The sequence below is a fragment of the Triturus cristatus genome, chromosome 3_1 (assembly GCF_964204655.1).
Source record: "Triturus cristatus chromosome 3_1, aTriCri1.1, whole genome shotgun sequence".
In the NCBI taxonomy this organism is placed as follows: domain Eukaryota; kingdom Metazoa; phylum Chordata; class Amphibia; order Caudata; family Salamandridae; genus Triturus; species Triturus cristatus.
This window is the reverse complement of record NC_140583.1, coordinates 1,052,356,617-1,052,383,996: the sequence shown is the minus strand read 5'-3', so window position 1 is coordinate 1,052,383,996 and position 27,380 is coordinate 1,052,356,617. Positions and strand designations below refer to the sequence as shown.

General features: G+C 42.8%; 1 protein-coding gene across 1 annotated transcript in view; it reads left to right on the top strand.

Annotated features, from left to right (window-relative positions):
- Nucleotides 1-27,380, top strand: part of POU2AF2 (POU class 2 homeobox associating factor 2) — a 304,443-nt gene that overhangs the window by 122,794 nt on the left and 154,269 nt on the right. The window contains exon 2 of the mRNA XM_085646444.1: nt 14,058-14,167. Within this exon, the coding sequence (XP_085502570.1) occupies nt 14,058-14,167 (110 nt within the window). The remainder of the gene's footprint in view (nt 1-14,057; nt 14,168-27,380) is intronic.

Here is a 27,380-nt window from a genome sequence, read left to right as displayed (position 1 = left end):
CAAGGAGGAGTTCCATGGGTGCTGCGATGGGTGTTTCCACTCAACACCCATGGATTTTGAAGCTGCCCCAGATTTACAAAATCATTTAAACCTGGGGCAGCGCCAAAACCTTATGCCTCCCCAGAGCAAATCTAAAGAGGAGATATTTTTTCATTTCTCCTTGTTTTTTCCTCTTTCCAGAACGAGGAAAACGCCCCCATGGATTGTTTTTGTGCAGGAAGGTGCCCCTTACTGCATAAAAATAATCCTTCCAACACCACAGACACCCTTACACCATGGTGTAAGGTTGCCTCCGTTGGCGCTAGGCACCAAATTGTGCACGGTCGCTGGCTGAAAGGACAGCAATGCACCGTATCTCTTAAATCCAGTGCATTCCTGCCCTGTCGAATTGGCGCAGGGCAGCACAGCACAGCAAAAAGACTGGTGGCCCTACCTATGCCAGTTTTTGGGAAATAAGGTCCTTACTTCCAACCATTGTTCCCTCTAGCATGCATGGGTGCATGGGCACGTACACGGCCTTCCCACAGCGCACACACTGTCACAAAGCACGCACTTCAATGTTCTAAACATGACCGACCAAGATAACGTTCATGAGAGGCGCACAAAAGAGATCACTTTCTTTGAGCCGAAGTGCAGTGACAGTGAGTTTTCAAGGCCAAGTGCAGCATCTGGGAGATAACTTAGGACATAAGTATTGTTGATAGTGGAGTTGATAAAAAAATACATACATGGTGTCTCTTGTAAAGTGCTGTGTAAAACTGCCAAAGTTTGCGATGTAATCACATCCTTTCAGTAGAACAAAAGCATTAACCTTTGATGAGAAAAACCGTTACCAATCTAGTGGATGAATTGTATAGTGTGAAACTAGAAAATCCCTGCTTGGCCAAATTGTGTGATCCTAGGCAAATACATTATTTCACTGAGCATCCTTTTTGCACGTTATCACATAGTAGAGCACCTTCGAATACTTGAGTTCAGGATATACAAAACACTTCTCCTGTGTTTTATTTAATAGCTTTTAAGTTGCTCCATCTATAATAGGAATCTAGGTCATGTCTTATGCATTCATGACAACCAAGGTACCTCTTTGTTCACTTATAGCATGGTCATCAGGGCCGGGACAGGAATGTTTCTCAGTTCATGTTTAAAAATCCCCAATTCCAACTTTTAATAAACACTCTTCAAATAAACGTATGTGCTTAGGTGAAACACGTATGTGTGTTAAAAATATACACTTTCTTGAATCTTGAAGACAACCTATATTCTAACCTGTTGCTTGTCACACGATTTAGATGTTAAATATATGCAGAGCTCTGCTCATTCAGGGGTAGTTAGTGCCAAAGCTGACCCTTGCTCTGCTGTCCCTTTTAATTTCTTGGCTCACCCACCTCTACTCACTCCCCATTCTGCTGTGGGCTGCAGACAGTTGTTAATTGTGCTCCATTCCCTTCCATGGCAGCGAGTAGTCGCTCATCAGTGGATTATATGATGTCTCCAGTGTGCTGCCTGCGAAAGGATACATCACACTTGTCACGTTGCTTTCAGTTCGATGAAACAAATAGGGAGTCTCTAAAAGGAGCACGGCAAACAGAAGTGTAACTGTTGCTAAGGTTTGTTGAAAGTGTAGTGTAATATCCCCGTTACCTGTAAGGAATGCATTTTATTTACTTTCACCCTATCGCTGTTTACGTTTTCTATCTCCTTCACACGCTTTTGCATACAATCACAGTTACAATGTTACCATTGATCTGTGCACTCTGCAGAGGGGCCAACAATTTGCTGCACAGTATTCTGAACAACTTTCGGACCCACTGACAGGCATTGTGTGAATCTCACACTTCCATTAGCCTCAACTACAGAGGTCCACGTTGTGGCCCATTATAAAAACACACCTACAACCTGAGCTTGCATTGGTATACAAATCCGAGCATATAAAAAAATATCAGAACATATGAAATACTGGCTCCCTCTGTCACAACTGACATACAATGACTATGCTGGTTCATAATAATGCAATTTTCTTACATCGTCTACTTTACAATTGGGAGCAATGCATGTATGTGCATGTATCAAGTACAGCAATAAATCATGTTTATGTGATATGACAGATTGAGTTAAAAGTGACATAAATTAACACTGTGTTTTTGTAGTTGGGTGCTACCATCCTTATTTCTTTCTATTCCTATTTACCATCCAACCCCCACTAAGAAGGTGAGTACTGGAGCACAACAAATGTATATCCATTGTATTGTCGGTTATAAAATGACACACTTCTCATAACTATATATGCACTGCATAGCCCATATTACCCAAACCCGACTTCTTGTAGGATTCCACCCCACAATCAAGTCACAAGTAGAGGCTGTGTCTTATGCAGATTGTGCATTAGGCACACCACTTTTAGCTTCAAGGATTCCAAGCAAAAGCTCACAATAATGTCACTGCCCAAGGACAGTACCTGTTTAAACTGCAGTTTCGACCGCCCAAGTCAAGCAGTTTTCAAATTGTTCAACAATCACAGATACGTTTTTGCCCTATTTGAGACTCACCAGTGTGATGATATGGATACATTACCTGCGGTCCCAGCTTCATAGTGGATCAACAGATAGCAATGCCACTGAGGAAAGTGCATAGCGGGCCTGTCCAGGAGTGAGGGGACATTGATGGTGTTGCTAGACAAATTTAAAAAGTAAGTACATAAGTGGAGTTGAAGATCCATAAACATTGCACCCATAGGGGTCCTGGATTCCATGAAGGAGAAGAGCCTGGGAAGATTGGGATAAGGAGACGGGACTCACAAGGAACAAGGTGAGAAGGTGATAGTAAAGTAGAAGAAACAAGATTGACACCTGCCTGGTCATGATCACCCTGGTAATCCAGAACTCCACGGAGAAGAGGCTCATGCTCTTCCATGTAAGATGACCACCTCCCTCTTTATTAGTGCCTTATGACTTGTTCAGCATTAGGATCGCTTTGAGGGATGTTTTCTTATTGCATGCTGTACAAGCTAATACCACCATCCTCAACCCCCTTTCCGGAGCCATACAGGCTGCATTACCAACTCTAACCCTTCTAACTCATTGTCACCAGGACACCACTTTACCTTCAGTAAAATTCTATGAAGGTACAACCTTCTGAGTCTGGTGTTTTTGTAAAACTCGAGTAAACAATTAATGTCATGATGGAGTGCATTTACATTGCAAAACTGTCTCAAGTCCCTATTTAATGTAGTGGTATGTGAGAAATGCAACCCATTTCACTGTTTTTGTAAGCAAAGGTTTAGATGGGTGATTGCCACAGATTAATATAACTGATTTACACTGCCCCATGCACAGGAAAATAATTAGAGGGAACATGGCTTCCAAGATAAAACCCGGAGATGGTGCAATCATCATTGCAATCTCTGAAAGTGAAAACAAACAAATGTCTTTGTAATTATAAATCGTTAATTGATTACAGGGATACGACTAGAGTGATGCAGGGATAAAAATAATCAAACAATATTCTATAAAGAAAATTAAATAATCACCCATAATGTAGATATTGGAACAGTTTTCATTAGTTAAGTTGGAGCCAGCACTGTTCCAATCATTCAAACGTCTCAGTTCCCAGGACCCGTTTTAGGATCATCTATATTGGTAGATAATTTGACTCCAGTGCAATTGTATGAGGATTTACTGTGATAGAGTAAAAATGTGTGCCAACATATATTTGCATTTGCACCCATAGAACCACTCCCTCCTGCATGAAGTTCAGAGGTCAGGGTCTTTGTTTGACCTGGCCCTTTTTGCAGGGTTATCCCCAAATTTTTTGCCTTCTCCTCCTATTTTCTGACCCTCTTTTTGTTGGATCCAAGACTCTGAGCACTTTACCCCTCCTAATCAGTGCTAAAGTGCATGTGCTCTCACCCTGAAAACATGAAATGATTGGTTTATACCTGTTTGGCATATTTAATTTATTTGTAAGTCCCTTTTACAGTGGTATCCCATATACACAGGGCCTGTAAATTAAATGATACTAGTAGGCGTGCAGCACTGCTTGTGCCACCCACTGATGTAGCCATTCAAACCTGTCTCAGACCTGTCACTGCAGATCCTGCGTGCACAGTTTACTGCCAAATTAACTTGCCATTTAAAACTAATTGCCAAGCCTTAAACTCCCCTTTTTTACATATGGTCCCCCCAAAGTAGGCCCTGGGTAGCCCTATGGGCAGGGTGCTGTGTTAGTATAAGATAGGACGTGTGCCTTTATTGTGTAGCATGTCTTGGTAGTGACAAACAGCCTATTTTGTTTCTAACTACTGTGAGGCATATTTCTCCAATAGGGTAGCATTGGGAATTCCCTTATATACGTTTGGTAATTCCTGTTCTGAAAGGAGTAGCGTTGCCATGTTTGATAAGTTTAGAATGGTAGTGATAAATACTGCTTACTGGTGTAGTTGGATTTTACATTACTATTTTAGATATGGCACTTTTAGAAAGTGGACATTTCTCTATGCTTATGACTGTTTGTGCTTTACAACCTCACTACAATCCATGTCTGGACATGGGTGACAGCTACACTTTGTGCATACTTTCTAGACAGTCATAACACAGTAAGGGTTGGGTGTGACAGGGTTACATCTGCATTCATCTGCATACTAATGGTCTTCTTGGGCTGGGAGGTAGACGGGTGTTCACACTTTACATTTCTATAGGCTGTGTCCTGCCCTCACACAAAGGGCTGATTTACCCCCTGGAGCCAGGGCCGGGTTGAAAGGGAGTGTTGTGCACTTCTAAGGTTTCCTTTGAAATCCACCCTTGAACAAAGATAATTTTGAGTATAAGTACAGGGGCTCTGACCCCATGTTTTCAGAGCACTTTTGGAACTGGAACTAAACTTCTGTCAGAAGGACTGCTGCACTGCTCAAAGGTCTCATCTGGACTGCTCTTCTGCTGTTGCCCTGCTGCCTGCTACTTGCTGGGTGGCCTGAAGGACTCATGTATGCTTTTCTGTTTCTGGCCTGCTGCCAGCTGCTCCCTGATTCTGTTCTGCCAAGGCACTGTGGTTATTCCAGGAGAGATCACCATTAGAACTACTAGTTTTGTTGTGCTGGTCTGCCTTCCTACTGCTGCCTGCTTTGTGTCCCTCCCAAGTGTTCTACTGGGACTGGGCTGCCCCAGAATTGGCTGTGGGACTCTGAGTCCAGCCCTCGCAGTTCTTACAAACAGTGTGTGGAGAGCAATTTTAGAAGAGCGTCGCTTGTCCGATGCTTTGCTCTGTCCGTGCACTGTGCCGTTGGAGGTAGGCCTAGCATGTCTAACTCGAAAGTCACATTGCCAAGATAACCTAGGACTGCCTGCCTGATTCCTCATGGATTTAAGAGAGGCCCTCAGGTATTGGCTCTCCCGCCTGGACCAGGCAATAAATGTTAGATGCTGCCGCACCGAAGGAAATTTGCCTGCGCAGCGCGTGCCGTAACTTCCCTGAACTGCGAGAGCAGGAGGAGCCGCATCACCAGCCGGCCACAAGCGCTGTGTCTGTTTCCCTCAAGAAGGAGCCTGTGCTGCCCATGTCAGAAGCGGCTGTGCACGAGTGACGACAGTGCAGTATGGCCAATCCCGGCCGTCCGACCTCTGAGGGACTGCCAGGAGGACTTTGCACCCGCCTTTCCCTGACAAAAGGTCACTGCGGCACAAACCCAGATACAGGGCAACACGGCTCTGCTCATGAAGAGAAGCTCTGGAGCCACCAGTAACCACACGAGCTGTTAAGGCGGTGGAGGGAGAGCCGCTCAACTGAGATTACACCAGGTATCCTGAGTTCGAGAAGTCGCACTACACTTGTAGGCAACTGGGTTACACCCTTCTCTTGGGGGAAGACCCGATCCATGTGGAGGACATGGGGACCGTTGCTGTGTCCCTGCTCTGCAGTGGAAGAAGCCTTCCTCTAGCATCACTGCCTGGGATTGCAAGGGCTCGAGCCCACCCTAGAGTACCCTAAAGAGTCTTGTTGGAGGACAGGAGCGTCTGTGCTCTAAATTGGTTTGGTGATATCATTGTCTATGATACTACTGCATTTCGGTGTGAGTTATGTGCTTTGTTCTGCAAGTACTTGTCTGCCACATGCCCGTAGAGTGAAATTTATGTGATATTTACCTGCTACATCTAAGGTGTCCTTTTATTTCTGTATCACTTACGAAGTCATTATTAATGAATGAATTTTTTACCTTTCCTTGATCAAAATAACGAGTAATTGCCTGACCTGCTCAATAACTATGAGTCATGTGTTTTTATTTAATAATCAGCTGAATTTCATGCCCTGAGGTTCTAATTTATACCGTTTGATTATTGCAGTCAAGATAACGAGTACTATCACTGGATTGTATAATATGCAGTATTTAAGATTCATGTCGTTTTGGTCTATGTGTTATGTACAATGCATTCTATATTTCTATATAATCCTTTGTGGTGTATTCATTGCGTTACTGTTTGAATGTGTTGTGGAAACGTTTTACACATTGCCTCTGATGATAAGCCTGACTTCTCTGCGCCAACCTACCAGAGTGTGAACACATCAATTCAATTTCAATTCAATCAGCTTTATTCGATTATTGAATAATCGTAAAAGCACAATATAATGTCGGAGACAATATATACAGACATTAGATTATAAAAAATCCATAAAATAGCTGTGCAAGTCATATCCAATAAGTTTAAAAACACAATTTACATCATGATTGAATTTCTGCATTTTATCACCAGCTTTAAAAATATTAAAATTGAAACGGTCAACTGTTTTTCTCCTAGTGTTTGTAAAAACAGAAAAGCAGGCCGGCATTGTCTTAGGCCCCGATTTTTTAAAATTGGCAAAATCCACCTATACCTATTGTGAGAGTGAAGTTTACAGAAAAACAAGACGTGAATAGTCGATTGAAAGGACACATCATCACAAGGGCATTTACACAACTCTTTTGACCAGTTGTTTTCGGCAGGAAAAGTAACGAGCCTATGAAAAATGCCCAATCTCAAACGGGTCAACAGAAATCTATCATGTTCTCTTGTAAACATGTTTAGATAAGGCTGGGGTCTATCATCTGCCACTATTAACTGATGAGATTGAACCAACACTTTTTGGAATTCTGTGTGTCTTCTCTTATTATCCAGAAAATATAGACAGCTAGTTTGAAGTTCTTTCCTATTTACATCTAGTTAACAAAGGGGCTCCGAAAAATATTCAGGATGGCCAAGATTACCAACAAAGTTTTTAATGTACTCAAGCCAGCTAATCTTTCGCACCCCATCCAGTTTACCACAGTCTATAAGTATCTGTCTATTGAGCTCCAGCGAGTCGGAAGTCCAGATTCTGTGCCACTGGAGTACGGGTTGGATTTTACATATATCCGTTATATAAGACAAGCCCAATTCAGTGTGGCAAATGTAGGTAGAGGTGCTATCCGGGACAGCCAATAAAAATCTTAAAAACCTGTTTTCAATACCTTGAAGTGAATTGACATTCTCGTGGCCCCAAATTCCTGCCCCATAGGTGGCTATTGTGATGCATTTCGCCTTAAAGATCTGTATTAGGACCTCTGGTACCCGTTTCCCCAATTTCTTACTAAAATTAAAAAGCGCGGCTACCGCTTTCGAAAACAGTAGGCTTCCTAGTTCTAATGGCCTGGGTCCATGTCCCCCTCCTATCAAAAAGTATTCCCAGGTAGGAAAAGGTTTTACAACAGTCAATGTATTTCTTTTCGAGTGTAATGGGTCTAAAATTTGTATTCCCTGTCCCACAAATCATCACAAAGGTTTTAGAAATATTTACTTTTAGTCCTAGTTTGGCCATATATACAGCAAAACAATCAGCTAGCCTCTGCATCCCTAACGGGGTATGGGACATCAGGACCGCATCGTTGGCATACATTAATGTGGGTATGGGTCTCTTACCCACTTGTGAAAGGTCCTGACACTCTCTCCCAAGCGTACTTCCCAGGTCGTTAATATATAATATGAACAGAAAGGGTGCTAGCACGCATCTTTGACTCACGCCCCTTTTCACCCTAAAGGGCTTAGTGCATTCCCCTCCCACCCCATAACGAATCCTAGCGTTTGCTCCCATATATAGTTGTCTCAGAAATAAAACTATCGAACTTTCCACCCCCATATTAGACAAAATTCTCCATAGTTCCTCGTGAATTACAGAATCGAACGCTGCAGTTAAATCTACAAACGTTAAGTACAACTTTCCCCTTTTAGCTTTGGTATATTTACCGATCATCATATTCAGATTTAACCCCTGGTCAATTGTGCCCATGCCTTTGCGTAATCCATACTGGAGGTCGCTAAGAATCGAGTGGTCTTCCGCCCAGGCTTGTAGCCTTAGTAACAAAACTCTGCCGATAATCTTGATTGTTGAGTCGAGTGAAGATATCGGCCTATAACAGGCTGCGTCTAACCTTTTTTTAAAATAGGGACCAGGGTTGATTCATGCCAAGAAGCTAAAGGGCCAGTTGAACTACAAGCATTTAAAACTTGGGTTAAAAGAGGACCCCAGAATGGGATGTTATGTTTATAAAGGTCAACTGGGATGCCATTAGGTCCAGGTGCCTTACCTCCCAGAATCTTCTCAATGGCTAGATTAACTTCGCTCAACTCAAATTTCAGGTTCATAGCCTCTATATCTTGTGTAATAATCGTAATGGCTACAGGCTTCATCTCTGACATAGGTGTGTGACTTGAGATGCTGTATAATTTTTTAAAATGCTCCAGCCACTCAACCTCGCTAATGGTGTTCTCAATCATAGCCCTGTCCTTCTCCATCAAAAAGGGTGCGTTGACCGCCTTCCAAAAAGCCGAGGGGTCCTTTAACTTTGATGCTATCTGTAGATCCCGCCATGCTTCATTTTTAATAGTTGTTTTTCTTAGCTGTAAGGCAGAGTTATTTTCTCTACGCACAAGCCTAACATGCTCCACAACTCTAGGCTTTGAATGTAGTATTTTCTTTAGCTTAGCGTGGGCCTTGGAGCATGCTGCATCAAACCAACTGTGCTTAGTTTTATTCGATTTACTAAGTTTCACAAACAGTTCCTGCTTAATGTATCTCGAGATTGTCTGGAACCCACTAATAATCTCATTATTCATGGTGCTTGCATCTAGACACGCCTTGACCTCCTCTTTGCAGTTTAAAATAACCTTCCTTCTGAAAGTGTCAGGGTTCAACTTATCCCATTTTAGGGCATATCCATTTTGCCTAGAGAGATTGAGGTTCCCCATAGATACCGCTGTTTGATCAATTATATTTCTCTTAGACCTAATGGATATGCTCAAAGGGAAATGGTCACTCACCGATATATCATGTACGACAAAATCCTTTGCTCTGGTAGCATAACTACACAACATCAAAATAAAATCTATTGTTGAAGATTTCCCCTGCCCATTATAAGTGGGATTAAAAGGCATGGGGTTAGAGCATAACATATTGGCACAACCCAAGTCTGAGTCGAACATATCTTCATTAAGGATATCCCCAATTTTTGTGTGCAAAGTGCTGAAAGGGATGATCCTTATGATCCTTATCCCAAGATAGACCACAACATCCACTATCTACATGATCACAAATATTACATTTAAAATCACCTCCCCATATGATACACACGTCTCTATGTGATACGGCTTGAATGTTCTGTACAGTAATGCTAATATGTCTCACTACCTCCTCAAATCTACTGAATTAAATATTATTATAGAAGTTAACCACCAATAAACAGAGTGTCCTGTCTATATATAATGACAGGACCTAAAAATTAGCTTCATTGCCAATTAGAATCGATTTTTCCAAGTTCAGGGGGTTTGACACGTGAAGACACAAACTTCCCTTGGCTCTCCCGTATGCTGATGGAATAGCAGAGCTGTGAAAGGTTCTAAAACCATTTAAGTGTATGGGATCCAAGATCCAGGTCTCTTGGACAGCTAATATGTCAAACTCCTTGACAAAGTCAAGCCAGGTATGGTCTTTCACCTTTGCTTTTAACCCGGCCACGTTCCAAAACATAGCTGATGGCAATTCCTCCTATCCTCTCTCTTTGGGGTTTTAGGTACTACAATTTTGATTAAAGAAGGAGGTGGCTGAAGGTACTGTTCTTCCAGTGGTTTAGTGGTTAGTTCCATGTTGGTAGGGCAAAGAACTCCCACTCCCTCCTCCACGTCCTCCTTATAATCACGTATCTGTCCAGTACTAGCCCGATTTGAGTCTTGTACATTATTATCGGGCTGAGATTCAGAAGGCTTTTCAAGGCTAAGGCTACAAAAAATGGGCGAGAACATATGATTCCTGGAGTTGCATGTGGTTAGTCAATCTACCTGATCTAAACTATGGAAAGCCTTGAATCTAATATGGACCTGGACATTATACTGCTGTTTATAGTTTACTGGATGAGGGGCTATATGTATCGTTGGATGGTAAGCACTTGTTGGTTGGTAAAAATAACCCATGGGGAGAATGTTTATACTGGCTTGTGAAATGCCTTGTTCGCCACCCCTAGACAAAATCATTTGCGCAAACCGAGGGTTGACAAATGTTAAAACCACGCAGTCACCACTTAGCCTTTTTTGTCCTCGCCCTACCCAAATAATCCTTCGCACCATCTAAAATTCTTTAAATAATTTCTCAGAGTAGCCTAACTTTGTGCCTAACCAACCTAAACTATTATTTCTCAGTGAGACCCATGATTCTTCAGTCCCCTGTGGCAGTGTCGGGACATTAGCTAGAATCACAGTATATGGTGCGGCTGCCAGTGGAAGATCTAATGTGCTAATTGTCTGATTATCCCGCTTAAAATGAGCTCCCACTTTACTCTTATCGGCAACTACCTGGGGTTGTGGGCCAAGATCTAATCTTTTAATCAATGGGTACCTTTGAAAGTGATTTAACTCTCCAGAACTCTGGCCGTTTGTCACGGGTAATGGTACAGACGTGTGGGGTTTATACAATGGGTCAGATTTTGCTGAACTATCCCTTTCCATGCCATTATCTATAGGAGCCCTTTTGGACAAAGTCCCTCCTGATACGTCGGAGCTCTTTAACTGGCCGCTTCTACGGGAGACTCTGTTCGCTTAGTTATTGAGGACACCAAAACATCTAACTTAGTGGTAACGGTGGACATAAATTCTCTAATGAGCTTATCTGAAGAATATGAGTTTCACAGATTCTAATTCAATAGTCAAGGAGTTTCCACTTCCCACTACTGGAACACCCCTAGTGCTTTGTTTAGGTTTCGATTTAGTCATTTCCTTCTTTTCTAATTTTTTAGAAGCTTTGCAACTCGGGAGTGCAGCCCCAGAGACAGGGTTTGAAGAGGAGACAGTTGTGGGTTTTACGTTTCTTGGACGTTTAGCCCGAGATGTGATCAGACATTTCCAAAACACAGCCATTTACCTTGCCATCCTTTCTTAATGGGCTTAAGTGAGGGGGCGGGATAAGGGATAAACATGTCAAGGGGCTTACTACTGTGGCTTCCGCTACTATCTCTCCCTCTGTGTGAACACATGTTATCTTTGGTGTGTAACTTACTTGCCCTGACTAGAGTGGTGGGTTCTGCCTAGACTAGGTACATACCCTAGCCAACCAGAAACCCTTTTTCTAAGTCTTATTTTGTGGATTTTCCCAGCAAAGTATTCTGATAATTTATTGAAATTCTCTGGTGAATTTGGAATTTCTGTCAAAGATTGGGGGCATTTATTCCACACTAATGAACTTATTTTATTTTTTTTGTTTTTTCTTCCTCGATTTGGTCTTTGATATAATAGACTTTGGCAACTATGTTCTTACCTTTCTACTTCTTTGGTACAGCTCACATATCAGTGCGTTTTGTCTCTACATTGTTTCAATAAGAGTGTGAGAATTTTTATGTGTTTAAAGTTACTGATAACCATGGTCAGATAGTTTTAATTTTAGTTTTTTTTCTTGTTAAGGTGAGAGGCATTCCTCCCCTAATTATGTCGATCATTGATTTGTGTTCTGAGGCATTGACCATATGCATATCTTACATGCACTCTACTGGAACAAGAGTTGATGCTACTAAAGTGGTGAAAAGTGGGCCTCTTGATGTTTTTAAGATGTCTACATCTTTAGTTCTGTGGGCCATTGTGATTTATTTTCTAGACATTGATAGTTCTAGAATTAGGAGGTTCTCATTTCTAATATTGTTTTCTTTAACTTTTCACCAAAAGGAAAATGCAAACCTATACTTGGCACCTTTCCTTCTATAAAGGAACTTCTGACATGCACTTCCTGCAGTCATCTCATGAGACTTCTTCAGTGCTTAATTTGTTAAAAAAACATAAGTCCGGGGACCAACGTTTTTGGATATGCAATGTGCTTGTATGGGAACACATACTGCACGCACCATGCCTGGCTACCAGTGCTTCTCGCTCTCGCTGCAGGGTCAAGCCTGTTGAACGAGGCTCCTGTAGGGAGGAGGGAGGGGACAGAAAGAAAGTCACTCACCAGCAAGTTCACAGTGAATTCTGTTCCAAAGGCACCGTTCAGAAGCAGCACCCTACAACAGAGGGTCAACTTTGTTAAAGGCCCGCGCTTTCCAAGTCTGCCTTGCTGCAGTTCAGCCATGAGCCAGCCCCCAGCTCTAATTATCCAATGGGGAGGCTCTGGCAGGGAGCAGGCGTAGTCACAAATGATGGCATCTCGTAAAACGGCTTAGGAAGAATACATTGCCCAGGCACCTGCATTTATGTTTTAAAAAATTATCTGCAACTCCGCTGCCCCATGATAGAAATCTATAGTACCGGCCCTGTCTAAAAAGTGCTGGTGCTAAGCATTGGAAACCACCGGCATAAAATAAGCACTGGACTTCTTGCTTAAGGGCATAAAGGTAGGCCCTAAAATGGAACGCAGCCTCAGTACGGAAAAATGCTTAGAGATCCTCAAAAAAGATAGACAGAAATAGTTTTTGAATGAGAGGAGTTAAACCATTATTAAGTAAAGAAAAACATATTATTTCTGAAAAGATGTATGTCCACTTTATGATATCACTATGGCATTGCTTTAGATGTAATAGAAAGTACATAAAACCACAGACTTTTAAGTGGTTTAACACTGCAAACTTCTGACACCTATGAGGCTTTGTAATAAGACGTGAGAGTAGTAGGGACAAACAATAACCTTTTGGCCTAATCAGAAGCATGGGGTTTGGGAATTGCTGTGAACACGCTCTTAGGAATTAATTTAACGCCAGTCAAAAGGTTTTTTATGACTCCCTGGGACATGTCGCAAACTGTGCTCCCAGATGTTTGAATTGGTGCGCCTTTGGTGTTCTAGAAGTGCCCTTGCTGTGCATTCAGAAACGTCATGCATGACCCAAGCGAATCTTATTTACTTCAGCCTCCCACTAGATTGATTGATATAACATAACATATGTCCATTTATTTTTAGACCCCCACCACAAGGTAGCTCCTAAATTTCAACTATTTGTCAATGGCAACAGGATTTCCATACCTTCCGAGCAGTGGCTGTGATAAGAGCATGTATCTCCTATGTGATGGCAAGATGGCCTTTCGCTTCATAGGGGCAATACTAGCTGCAGCCCGTGCATGTAACAACGGTGGGGCAGTGGGGCCGGGTGAAGGGGGATTTCGACGGACGATGACAAGGGAAAATTAAATAAATAATTAATTTCCCCTCGTCATCGTCTGTCGAAACCCCCCCTCACCTTGCCCACCGCTCTTACTTGCACGGGCGGCGGCTGGGCAATGCACAAATAGCTGTAGCAATGGACACAAATTAACACAAACACACTCATGTTAGGGATGGTTAAGTTTGAATTTGAGCTGTGGACAATCGCAAAGTGTACAAAACTTGCACATCAATAAGTTGTGTAAGAGAAAGCTGAAGACTCCTCCCTCAAAAATTGTGTGGGAAATTTCCGACAATATTGTATTTCTGGATACGTTTGCAAAAATGTATGGTATACTTGAGTTTTCTGCTATAAAATATCCGTTTAATATGTTTTTTCTCATTTTCTTGCTGTTTTTCAAGTTCCTGATATACTTTTTTTTTGTGTTCAGTCCCTGCAGACTACAGTAAACGAATTTACCAAGGGGTTCGCGTAAAGCATACTGTCAAAGATCTTCTGGCTGAGAAACGATCCAGGCAGACAACGGGCTCTCGGTTTAATGTAAGTGGTTATAATAATCAATAATAATAATAATCCATATTTGTAAAGCACGAGCATATCACCCTTTAAGGTTTCAAGGCTCTGGGGGCTGTCGGGGAGATTTAGTGAGCTATCGTCCAGCGTCACATGATGCTGAGCGGCCGCCGGGATCAAACTGTGAGCCCGCGATCAAGAGTCAGCCGCTCTGGCTGCTGTGCACCACCTCTCCTTCCAATGCTAAACTTATAAAAAAAAATAACGGCAGCAGATTAAGATTTTTCTTAGAAAGGCAGCACCAAACTACATCTCCTGGGTGGGCCTCACCTGCAGTGTTGAACAGGCACTACAAAGTGTGGATTGCGACTGTCTGTATCCAAGGAGATTCTGACTTCAGAAGCACCTCCTTGCCCCTTTCACCCAGCCGTGGTCCGTGCAGGTAACCACAGTGGGGCGGTGAGACCGGGTAAGGGGGGATTTCGAAGGACAATGCAGAGGGAAAATTAAATAAATAACTAATTTTCCCTCTGCATCGTCCCTCGAAATCCCCCCTTATCTGGCCCCACCGCTGTTACCTGCATGGACCGTGGCTGCTCCCCCAATGTTGGACCTGTCAGCCCTAGGGTAGTCTCCCCATCTATTTTTGATCGTGCCTCATTTTTTCCACCCTCATTTTTGATGTTGGACTTAGGTCTTCGGGCGCCTTTTCATTGCCAACCAGTGTTAAGGTGCAGGTGCTCCCTTCTCCCAAGATGGCTGCCACAGACCCCTGCTACTGCAGAGTGGTCTTTCATAGTAGCACCCTAGCTGCCAGGAGCTGGCTGGAACCCCACAACAATGTTGCGACACCAGCCCGCCTTTTTTGTCCCATAGGTAGAATGGGGAAGCTCCTGGAATGTGCTGGAACCTTCTAGAAGGGAGGTGTGGTTTTTACTTTTGCCGCCTTGGCTAGAGGTCACCTGACCTAGGGATACATAAGTGAGGGAGGGAACCTTTTCCAGTCAGTTGGCCAGTTGGGGTGAAGCAGAGCTGGAGAATCCACACAGGAGTGTAGGCGGTAGGGCCTAGCCAGGGACTTATGCCTCTGAGAGTGACAGGGCTTAGGTGCTGCCTCTTAAGTGAGCGAGGGATCCTGTGAAACCCACTGATCTTGCCCAGCAGTAGAAGGACCCAGGGAACCTCTGACCAGCCTGACTAGGAAGGACCTAGTCGCCAACTCATCCCCTACCCCCCAAGGAACAGAACCCCAAGGGCGCCAGTATCATCTGCGCCACAAAGACTGAATATTGAAACTGCAGAAGTGACATCCTGAGACTTCATGCCAAGCTGAATATTGTAACTTCATGAAACGACTGATTGCCTGACTGCTGGGGATCGACCAGGTACTGGCGCTGTGTTTCCTGCGCTGCCAGACCTGACCTGTGACCCCCTGTGCAGATCTGCTGTTGAGCGCGGAGCTGGCCGAGCTCCCGCTTAATTTGTGACCCCCCTGCCCCCCTGGTGCGAGGACCCGCAACGCGATCACCGCCGCGGCCCGTAGGCCTCAGGGAAGTGTCAGTGCCAAGTCGGAGCCTGCGGAGAAGCCCGGGGCCCCGTCGCTGCCGTCGCAGCGTCAGAAGGAAGAGCGAGTGTCCGGGAGTGTCCCGCGCCGTTGCGCGCATCGGAAGGAGGACCCGGAGCGGAACCAAGCGACGAGACCAAGGTAACCCCCGGGGGCTGGGAGGTAACGCGGCCGTTTGGCGGCCTCAGACTCGCCCCCCCCTGCTCCCCGGGAGTCGTGGGAAGGCCCGGTGCGTCCCCTGCCAAGCGGGAACGACACCGCATGCAGTGACTGTGACTTTCCCCCCTCCGTGGGATTTCCCGCCGTAATTGTGAGTCTCCCCTCCGTGGGATTACCCTCTCCTGGGGACTGCCGTTCGCAGGACTCACCAGTGCTCAATGTGTTCTATGTTGGAGTAGCGCTGATCGTTCAATTGTATTTAACAGTGCTCAATGTGTTCTATGTCCCAGTAGCGCTGATCGTTCCATTGTATTTACCAGTGCTCAATGTGGTCTACGTTGGAGTAGCGCTGATCGTCCAATTGTATTTACCAGTGCTCAATGTGTTCTATGTCCCCGTAGCGCTGATCATTCCATTGTATTTAACAGTGCTCAATGCGTTCTATGTGGGAGTAGCGCTGATCGTCCAATTGTATTTACCAGTGCTCAATGCGTTCTATGTTGCAGTAGCGCTAATCATTCCTGTGTATTCACCAGTTCTCAATACGTTCTAAGTCTAAGGAACGCTGACCCCGTGTGTTGCATCCACAAGCGCTCCATTCGCCAGTGAAGGTCCCAAGTGCAAGGCGCTTCCTGTACCAACAATGCTTATGCTCAGGGTGCTAGGCAAACATTATACGACCGCAAGTTATGCTCATGTGCCTTTGTTTCTTCGTAGACACCAGTAGCGCCCCGTGTGCAGGCCCCGGCCCGCAGCACTAGGGAAGTTCATACTGCAGGGATTGCTGAGGTAACCTTAATGAGATGCTGTAATGCACATTTTAAAGTGTACAGGTAATCAGATGCTGTAATGCACATGTTAAAGTGTACAGGTAATGAGAAACTGTAATGCAAATGTTAATGTGTACAAGTTAAGACACATTGCCCTCCAAGATTGCCGTGTGTGCTCCTTTGATTAGATAAAACCTGATTAATTTGCATTCACCTTATTGTGTGGGTGGCGTCCATTATTGTGTGCGTTTACTGCTTCAGAGGATACGTGTGTTGTATGGTCGCTTAACACACAGGCCTTTGGGTGCTCAGCCGCTTGTGTCACGTTACCCCCTTAGGGCCTGGAGACCCCAGGTCTTACACCCAAGCACACCAGTTTGTGTTTAAGGTAACAAGCCCCTTATATAAGTTTCTTACTGTTTGTTGTATCTGTGCTCTGACTAGCTCCTAGGGCTAGGGTTTCTATTGGTCTTAGGGATTAGGGCTTGAGTTCTGATTGGCTGATAGGGCAAGGGTTCTGATTGGTTCCTAAGGCTAGGTTTTCTATTGGGCTTAAAGTTTGGGTTTGAGATCTGATTGACTAATATTGCTAGGGTACTGCTTGCCTCCTACAGCTAGGGATTGGTTGGACTTAGGGTTTGAGATCTTATTGGCTGATAGGGCTAAGGTTCTGATTAGTTCCTAGCACTAGTGTTTCTATTGGACCTAGGGCTTAGGGTTTGGGTTTTAATTGGCTGCCAGGGCTAGGGCTGTGATTGGTTGTTTGGGTTAGATCTCCCATTGGCGCTAAGGTAAAGGGCTGGGGTTCTGATTGGTTAGGGTTAGAGCTAGGCTTCCCAAAGGGTTATTTAACCCTAGGGCTCAGAGCGTGTCAGCCCGAGAATTGAGGCTAAGGAGGGAGAGGACAAGATCATTTGCCTGGTTGGGTCGAGTCAGGCCTAGTGCCAGAGATGCTGCCCTTTTTTACATTTACCAGTCAACACCTTAGCCCAGCCACAAACATAATGACCCACTTTCATCAAATGCACACTACTCGCTTACTACAAACAAACCCTAACTACATTTCAATGCCTCAACAACCACTAAAAAAAACCAAAAAGGACATCTATGCAGCCTTACACCCCAGTTGCCACACAAATGGCGTCTTCACTCTCCTGCAAACTACTACTCTGTCCTATACCACTATCAAATCCACACATCACCAACAAAACACAAACCCATATTATACATAACCTTAATCCCTTCAAACGCACACTCCCTGTTCATACAAAACACCAGCTCTACACTCTATTTACTTCTCACAGACCCCACTCCTTCACCACCAATCCTATACGCAACCCTCTCTCATAGGATCTACCAACAACACCCTCCTCCTCTTTTTACCAAAGACATACCACCAAACAATGCCTATACTCTACTCCACCACACATGTTACCTCTGAGTGCTCCAAAATCTAATACAACTCATAATGTCTGTCCATCAGCTCTCATATACCACATACACTCTTCTCCAATGCACATCACCTTTACCATTCAAATTCCGCTCACCAGCAGTACTTTACATCCAAATCCTTCACAGAAATTCACTACATCACTACCTCATCTCACTACTCCACAAAAACAAAACATAACACACTGACCAGCCGATCAAAATCTACCCCACACACAATTTCATGATACATTTTGTCACAAAATAGAAACAAACACCCAATCCTAACCTCATGCCTACACAAATAACACAAATCCTAAACTAACTTTACACTCTAATTTTCTATCTTCACCAACTCCTACCACAAATACCCCAACACACCAACTCTCATTCACCCGCCTTTCATCTATTGCACAAGTTAGAGCCTTAAAACATGCCCCCTATGCTCCACCATCACCATCACCATCACCCTCAACCCATACACCATTCAACCTAAACAAAGCAAGCATAACACTTTTCACAACTTACATCTCCTTGTCTATTACACACCAAAACTACTCTACAAAAACAACGCAGCTCACCAACTCACTCTCAACCACCACCTCCACAACCTACACACGCCGACCCAACAAAATTGCTTCTATGGTTGCTGGATGATGATTACAATATAGAAAACAACAGCATTGCTATCCTCATACAGTTAATACCAGCACTAATAACACACCTGCTAGAAGTTCAAAGATTACTTCTCACTCTTCTAGAAAACACGTCTCCTACTAATAAACACTCAATCAGTCTCTAAAAAATGGACCACATCTATGACCTACTCACTAACACACAACCTGACTTATTCTTCATAAGTACATCCTGGTTTAGAGATGACATAGCTCCAGTGTTGCATTAAGACATTCATTCACTCTATAAAATTGTAAAACGAAATTGAATAGGTAAAAGAGGAGGTGGACTACGTATTATATTCAAGGAAACAATAAATCTCACCAAACTGACACCATTTCCATACAAGGTTGTGAGGCCCTCATTACCAAATGCAACCCTACACAAACTTCCTCCTATAACTTCCTCCTTCTTTACTGCCTACCACCTAGCAATACAACATTCCCATACACGTTTCAAGGCACAGATTCAAACCTTATGACACTACACTCCAATCTATGCATTCTTGGCGACCTAAACATATGGTACGACAAAAGCCAACATGCTCCATCCAAAAGCTATCATCATTGGCCTAGATACACTCAGTGGCAGCTGACACACGTAAATGTGATGGGGCGGTGGTGGGAGTAGCAGGAAGTCGACAGACGACGGAATTGGTATGATTAAATAAATGAATAATACCTATTACGTCGTCTGTCGGCTTCTTCCCTCCTATTCCCTGCTCCATCCCACCGCCCCACTGCGCTTACCTGAGCTGGCCATCGCTGAATACACTGAACCTATATCAGATCAACAAACCCACACACATCGCTGGACACATTGTAGATGTAATTTTTGCAAATCCAGAACTGGTTCCCTTTCGAAGAATTACTTCAGTCACATCGTCAGACCACCATCTGGTAGCTTTCCAACACAAAGAAATCACAATTCAAAATACCTAAGGCCACATTATATGCATCCACCTATCAACCGCGTTGAACAAGCTTAATTTTGAGAAGTTAGAAACACGACTAACATCCAACACAGATTTAGACACAATAAATTCCATTAAAAAAACTAAAGAGTGGCTCCAGGAAGGTTTTGATATCCTAATGCCACTAAGAACAACAAAACAGGACTAAAGAAAGCAAGCACCTTGGAGGAATTCAGAACTAAAAAAGATAAGACAACAAATTACAAAGCTGCAATGCACCTGGCTCAGAACAAATAGCAAGCAAGACAAGCTACACCTACACAGACTTGACAGAATGAACAAGTCAACAATCAAAACAGCTAAAAAGGTACTATTCAGACAGAATTCAAAATGCTAAATGTGCAAATAAAGAATTTTATAAAATGCTCACAGAATTTTGTAAATTAAAATTCACAGAAGGAACACTTTCCATTACTGAAGACTTTACTGACAAACTGGCAAATCATTGCACAACAAAATCAGCCATGTTGGACTTCAATTTAAAACAAGGGAGAACAACCAGCACCAACCTATTTCAAACAATCCCCTCCAATGGTAGGCTAACCCAGACTCTGCATTCCTTCAAACAACTATCACAAAGTGAATGTATAAATATTGCCAAAGCAAGCAGGCCAGGCAGATGCCCTCTGGCCCTTGTCGGCCAAAAATCTTCAACATCATTCTTTTAACTACCGCTGCTGTCACAACTGTAAGAAGAAGAATCAATTTCTTTAACTGCAGGCATCTTTCCAGAAGATGTAAAAAAAGGCAGACATACACCCATTATTAAAGAGAACAAACCTGGACTCCCAAACAACTATAGACCGATTACAAATTGACCTTTCCTGGGCAAACTGATAGAAAGATCAACATTCGCCCAGATGTCTCAATTCATTGAAGATAACTCCATACTTTCCAACTTCCAAACAGGATTCTGTCCAGAAAGAGGCAAAGGATCTGTCCTCTTCATCATCTGGGATGACTGTAAAATCACAGTTGACTGAAACGGGGTCATTGCACTACTTCCTTTGGACCTCTCAAATGCCCTCAACACAGTTGACCATAACACTCTCAATTCTAAACAAATGCAGAAAGTAAATTAACTGAGATTTTTAAAATTGTAAAAAAAGTCTTCATTCCTGCAGCATATCACCATCGCACAGTTCCCTTGGCCAAATGGTGTGAACAACTTCCTTCTTTCTTTAAGGAAAAAATTGCAGACATCCAAAGTAGCCTTGCAGCAACGACTCCTCCCGACTCTTGTCTACCTCCGTCGGATGCTGGCCACTGTGAGCTCTCCTCCTTTGACTCAATTCTGATTGAGGATTCGAGACTTGACATTTTAAACCTCATATCGGGTTCTCCATCTGACCCTGGTCCTCTGTCTGTCTTTATAAAGGTAGTGGATGCTATTAACTCAGTGCTGAATTCCCTTTTCAACAGATCCCTGGCATCTGGGATCGTTCCCTCTGTTTTGAAGCAGGCCAAGATTCTGCCACTTCTAAAAAAAACTAACGCAGATCCTACTGTCCCAAATAACTATAGACCTATTTCTCTGTTGCCTGCTCCTTCAAATATTGTGGGGAGATTTGTTGACCGGCAGCTCCAGTGCTTGATTTGTAAAATATTAAGTGCCAGGGTTCTGACCAGGAGGCCACTGTAGCTTGCACCACCCATCGCCCCTGTCATCACTGCCAAAACAACTACTAACCCTCTCTCTTGCATGTAAATGTGACAGTAAAGATTATTCCAGGTCCCCAAAGCTAAAGGAATGGCTGCGAAGGCAGGTATTAGTAGTTTTTTAATGTATATTGTTTCCCTAAATAGCTGTAATACTGCTCCTCTCTAAATTACATGAGCAGCGCCACCTTGTGGCAGACTGCCCTAGGTGTAGTGTTGACAATTAGGTGCCGGTGCTGAGCACCGGAAACCAATTCAGTGCCGGTGCTCAGCACCGTAAAGCTTCGGCTCAAATTAAATACTGGGCAGCTCTTAAACTATGTTGAGCCAAATGAGCTTCTCCACCCCAGCCAGTCAGGGTTTAGTCCCAGATTCAGCACAGAGATGGACCTTTTGAAGTAACTGAAGAGATTAAATACACATTAGATGATGGAGGCAAAGCAGTCCTGGTTTTATTAGATCTCTCGGTCACTTTTGACACGGTCTCAAATTTAAGGCTACTTGCCAGGCTGTCGGATGGGTATTAACGGAATGGCGTTGAGATGGCTGACTTCCTTTCTGGAGTACAGACATCAAGAGGTATGGCCTTTGGGGGCTAAGATCTTGTTATATGCTGATGACACCCAGTTGCTCTTTACCTTTAAGAAGAATGTTTCAATCAATCAAGACACCATTAAATCCTGTTTAGCTGCAGTCTTTCAGTAGCTAGGCATTAACCAACTTAAGTGTAACACTGATAAGACTGAGATGCTTAGCTTCGGACACACTTTTACTTTCGACCCACAAATTCATTAGCCAAGTGAAGTGCCCTCTCCTCACACCTAAACTGAAGTAGTGAAGAATCTGGGTGCCAAGACTGACAAACAACTGACTTTACATTTCCAAATTAATTCGGTAGTCGGTGCAATGTTTTGGTCTGCTGCGCACAGCTCAAAAATGTGTGCGATTTATTTCTTTGCCTGTTAGGATCACTGTTCTTGTAGCTCTGGTGGTGTCTCAACTGGATTATGCTAATGCCCTTTATGTAGGACTCCCACAATATTTTTTGCAAAGGCTTCAAACTGTTCAGAATGCTAATGCCTGCTTGCCCTTAAATCTTCTCATTTGAAGAAATTGCAATGGCTTCCCATCAGAAATAGGATCTTGTTTAAGACATTAGCCCTTATGCACAGGGTGCTGCACCATTGTGGCCCAGACTGTCTGTATTCCAGAATTCAACTCTCCCTCGAGATCTTTGTGATCTTCACATGGCCATCTGACCAAAGTTTCTAGATCAAAACGAGCTAGATCTGGAGGCAGATCCTTTTCCTTTCTGGGCCCTCAATCTTAGAACAAATTGCATGTGGAACTCCGCCAAGTGAATAGTGAACAATCTTTAGAAAGCAACTTAAGACCTGGCTTTTTACTTGCTAAATAGCTTTCTCTAATTGTCTTTTCTAACTTCTATTTCCCTGTAGCGCCGGGACACTCCTTGGAGTAGCCATGCGCTTTAGAAATCCCTCCCTCCATTCATTCATTCAATCATTCATTCATTCGCTCTAATCAAAAGACTTTACGAAGCTGGCATAGAGGGGACTGCTCTTGACTGGATCACATCCTACCTATGAGGGAACAAATGTCACCGATACACCCACTTTCTCATCCATACCATACTTCACAAAAGCAGGGGTCCCTCAAGACTTTATCATCTCACCCATGATTTTCAACATCTACATAAAGCCATTACCGGGAGTGATCAATTAATTTCATCTCACATGCAATAACTATGCAGATGACACACAAATACTTTTTAATCTGGAAAACCACTAAGACATTGGAAACTCAAAAATATTCTGTTGCCTCAAAGCTGTTGTATCAGTGGAATGCTTCCAAAACTGAAATACTCACATGTGGTGATTGGAAAAAATATGTCCCACTCTGTGCCTGGCCTTCTAATCTGACACCATCTACTAAAGTATCTGAGGAAGTAAAAAAACTCAGAATTACCTTGGACTCCAAGTTATCAGTGAATGCCCAAGTGGACAAATAAGCAGGATCAAGCTTCATTACTATGAAAAATCTGCAATGCATCTTTCCCAATCTAGGATTTCCACACAAGGTCCAGGCTACTATCTCTCTTGTACTGTCTACACTTTATTATTCCTACGTCCTCTACCATGGATCATCTATTTCAACTATGAAAAGACTACAACAAATTCAAAACTCTGTTGCCAGACTACTCCTACATGTAAAGCCACAAGCCAATATATCCCCGTCCTTGAGGGGCCTACAGAAGATTCACCCTCAAGCTGCTTTTTATCACCCACAAAGAAATTCATGGAACAGGACCACTTTTCATCATGAATAAAATCACGAAATGCATACAACAAAGGAACCTATGCTCCAGATTAACACCTGTCCTCAAGATCCCAGCATGGAAACATGGGTGGTAGATATTTCTCTGCTCAAACAGCCAAGCTATGGATTTAATAACCCCCAAACATAAGATTCATGGATAACTATCTTATCTTCAAAAGAGTTGACTCTATCTTATCTTCAAAAGAGTTGACTCTTTCCTACATACATACCATACTCAAGTACAAATGTACAGCATTTAATTTGATTATCTGTATGTATTTAGATAAATGCGTTTTTCGTGTGCAAATATATATACTACCTATGGTTTAAAAATATATATAGATGTTCTTCAGGTATGCATAATGAATGCATATATTACTTATATTGAAAATATATGTATATGTATAATGTTATGCTTAATATGTATATAGGTCACTGCATAGTTTTCCTATGAGTTATTCGATTGGCTGCTTTTGGGTTTCTGTTATAATTTGTTTTTATCCATCACAATATGTACATGTGATCATAACAATTGCATCTATAAGTGCTTCATCATTGAAATATTGTGGAAAATATAAAACTAATAGAAATACAAAAAATACAAATGATAAAAATACACAAATAAATTAGCTTCACGTAAAGTGACACATGAAAGTCTGCGATTCTATCTGTTCACACATGTACATATGGGACTCTATACAATCCAACTTTATATCTTGTTATATTGTTTTCCCTATATAAATATACCCTTCGGATGTAGTTATGCACCTAAATATTTATTACTTTACCTCTACTGCAGGAAAAAAAATCTTCGACTCTCCAATGTACTACTCGATGTCTCACCCTACACATCTCTCAATATATCCTCTACCCCCACTCTCTGACTCATCCCAAAACTCATTCTACTATTACTATGATCTCTCAAAGAACCCTTTGTAGACTCTTTCCCCTGCCCTCCTTGGCTCACCCCAATCCTCATTTTACTGCTATGATCTCCCAAATAACACTTTCTAGACTCTTCCCTCATGCATCCTTCTTTTTACTCATCCCCAGCCTTATTTTACTACTATGATCTCGCTAATCCCTTTCTACACTCTTCCCTCTTCTATCCCTCCTTTGACTTGTCCCAAATCTCATCTCACAACTAACATCTCACAGTGGTGGACAGTAATTTTACCAGGGAGGGGTCAATGCACACATACACCTCCTTTAGACCCATTCAGTCACACATGCACACATACTGATTCACAACGCTCACTAACAAATACACATACATTCTTACATACACGCAAGCAGCAAACAGAAAGAACCCACATAAAACTTACCTCACCAGCATCTCTCTTCCAGGGAAGCCTCAGAGGTCCTAGGAGGGTTGGGACTGGTGCCTTCTCTCGTTGGCTGACCTATGTTCATTCAGTGAGGGAAGGCGGCAGTCCCAATCTTGTCTCAGAGTCGGATGTTGTCAGTGAGACTGCTGCCCCCACCCCACTCTGTGATGAGGTGTCACTGATTGATACCCGGCCCTGGACACTTCAGGGCTTAAAACTGAAGCAACCAGGTCTGCGGCAATTGGTGACGCTCTCCTTTGTAACAAGGGGGAGGGCCTCGCGGCACATTTGCCAGGCTGAGGAGGTCATGCCCACAGGGCTGTGAAATCCTCAGCCTGGCAAAGTTCAGCTCAGGCAGCCAGGAGCCTGCGCTTTTAGCACATGTATTGTTCCTGGCTGCCTGACCTGAACCAGAAAGAGTGTCTGACAGGTTGACCTTTGTTCAGCCTGATGGGCACTCTTCTTGCCTGGAAAAAGGTGGGGTGAGTGGCCCGTCAGCCCGTAGGGATGGGCCACTGCTGTCATCTCCTAAATAACACTATCTAGACTCTTCCCTCCTCTATCCCTACTTTATCCTATTTAATCAAACTAACAGACTCACATGTTCACTGCTCAAATAAACAGCTTATATTGCCTGATACTTATCCAAAACTAAACCTAATTTGAGTTCATGTGTAGTGTGCTGCTAGCCCAAAAAAGTGCTTCATCACCTCATTAGGGGTCATAAGCACTTTATAAATATGATTACAATGACAATATAATACCTAAAAAACTAAGATCTGCCTAACTGAGCTGATAGACAATCAAACATCAAAATCTGAAAGACTGCTTAGTTGTGTATAGAATGTGTTATGTATCGGATCTGTAAGACACTGATGTATGGAATAGTTAGTGAAATTTTGATTTCATTAATCAAGTTTCAAAATTGTATGACGAATTTTCATATTTTTCTTGTTGATTAATTTTATAATCTGATCTGACAATACAGTAAGAAAGAAAGAGAGGCTCTTTACCTCCCATTCAGTTACATCGAAGAAGAGAAACTTTCTATGTGGAGAAAGTGGAAATAAGACCATTAGATTTTAAATAATCGGTAAACTCCAGCTGTGTGCAACACTCCTTTCTCTCCTGTTCAGTATATCAGTACCACTCTGGAAGTTTTCTTTAATTGCCACCAAACATATAACACGCTTAAAATCATATGACAAAAACAGTCCACTTGCTTTGCCAATGTATGTAAGCAGTACCAATAAGTACCAATCAAATGAGTAACAGTGATTTTTCGTTCAAATTAGAATTGAGAATGTTTCAAATTTGATTTAGATATCACTAAGGTCTGTCGAAGGGTAGTAATCAGGGTGTCTCCATCATTCCAGTTTTCTTCACACCGCTTTCCACTGAGGGCCATGTTGTGTCACAGTAAGGAGTTCGAGTAGACGTAGTTAGATTACAGATGAATACGTTTATTGTTCTTAGATGTTAAGTAGGTTTTCCAGTAAAGATGTAAATAAGGCCCCACCTGGAGCAGCCTCTCTGCTGCTCAGCCCAGGATCCAACTGACAGTCCACCTCACAGCAATACACACATTCCATGACATCATCATCCACACCAACATTCTATCCAACACATTCACCCTGGCTGAGCAGCAGAGGTAGAGAAACAGGGAAGATGTATAATATAAAACATTAGATATAACACACCTTCCCCCTTTATGTAATACACAAAAAACATAGCAAATATAAGAAGAAAGATCACAATGATACAAAAGAAACATGCAAGAGAAAATGTAACAAAATTCAAGTATAAAATAGCATTACATAAGAAATGCAGAAAATACTAGAATATAAGCAGAAAATTATAGTTACCAAAAAAGAAACTTGCATAAGATATCGCAAATGCAAAAATGCAAACAGCATTTCATGAATTACACAAGGCACTTAAATTGCGATTATGCATAAAAATGCAGCAAGATGAAAGGAGGAAAAGGAAAACAATGAAATATAAGACACGCATCTCCTTTCTTAGCAGAGCAAAGATGAAACAAGAAATTTCAAAAGGAAGGAAATTGTCCAAAAACACAAAAGCAAAAGGAGAAAGAGACATACCTAAATAAGAAAGAAGTGTACCACGAAAGCAAGCAAGGAAAGAGTGCTCCAAATCACCACCACAACAGCTGGCCAGACTGGTGAGGAAAATGGGAAACACGGAACACAGCAAAAGGAAGAAGAAAGGACAAAGACTTACAACCAACCAAAAGTAAGCAATGGGTGGCTAGCATCCAAACAGAAAGCAAGAAAGGGGTGAATTACACCCAACCAGGATGAGAATACACCCAACCAGAAAGCAA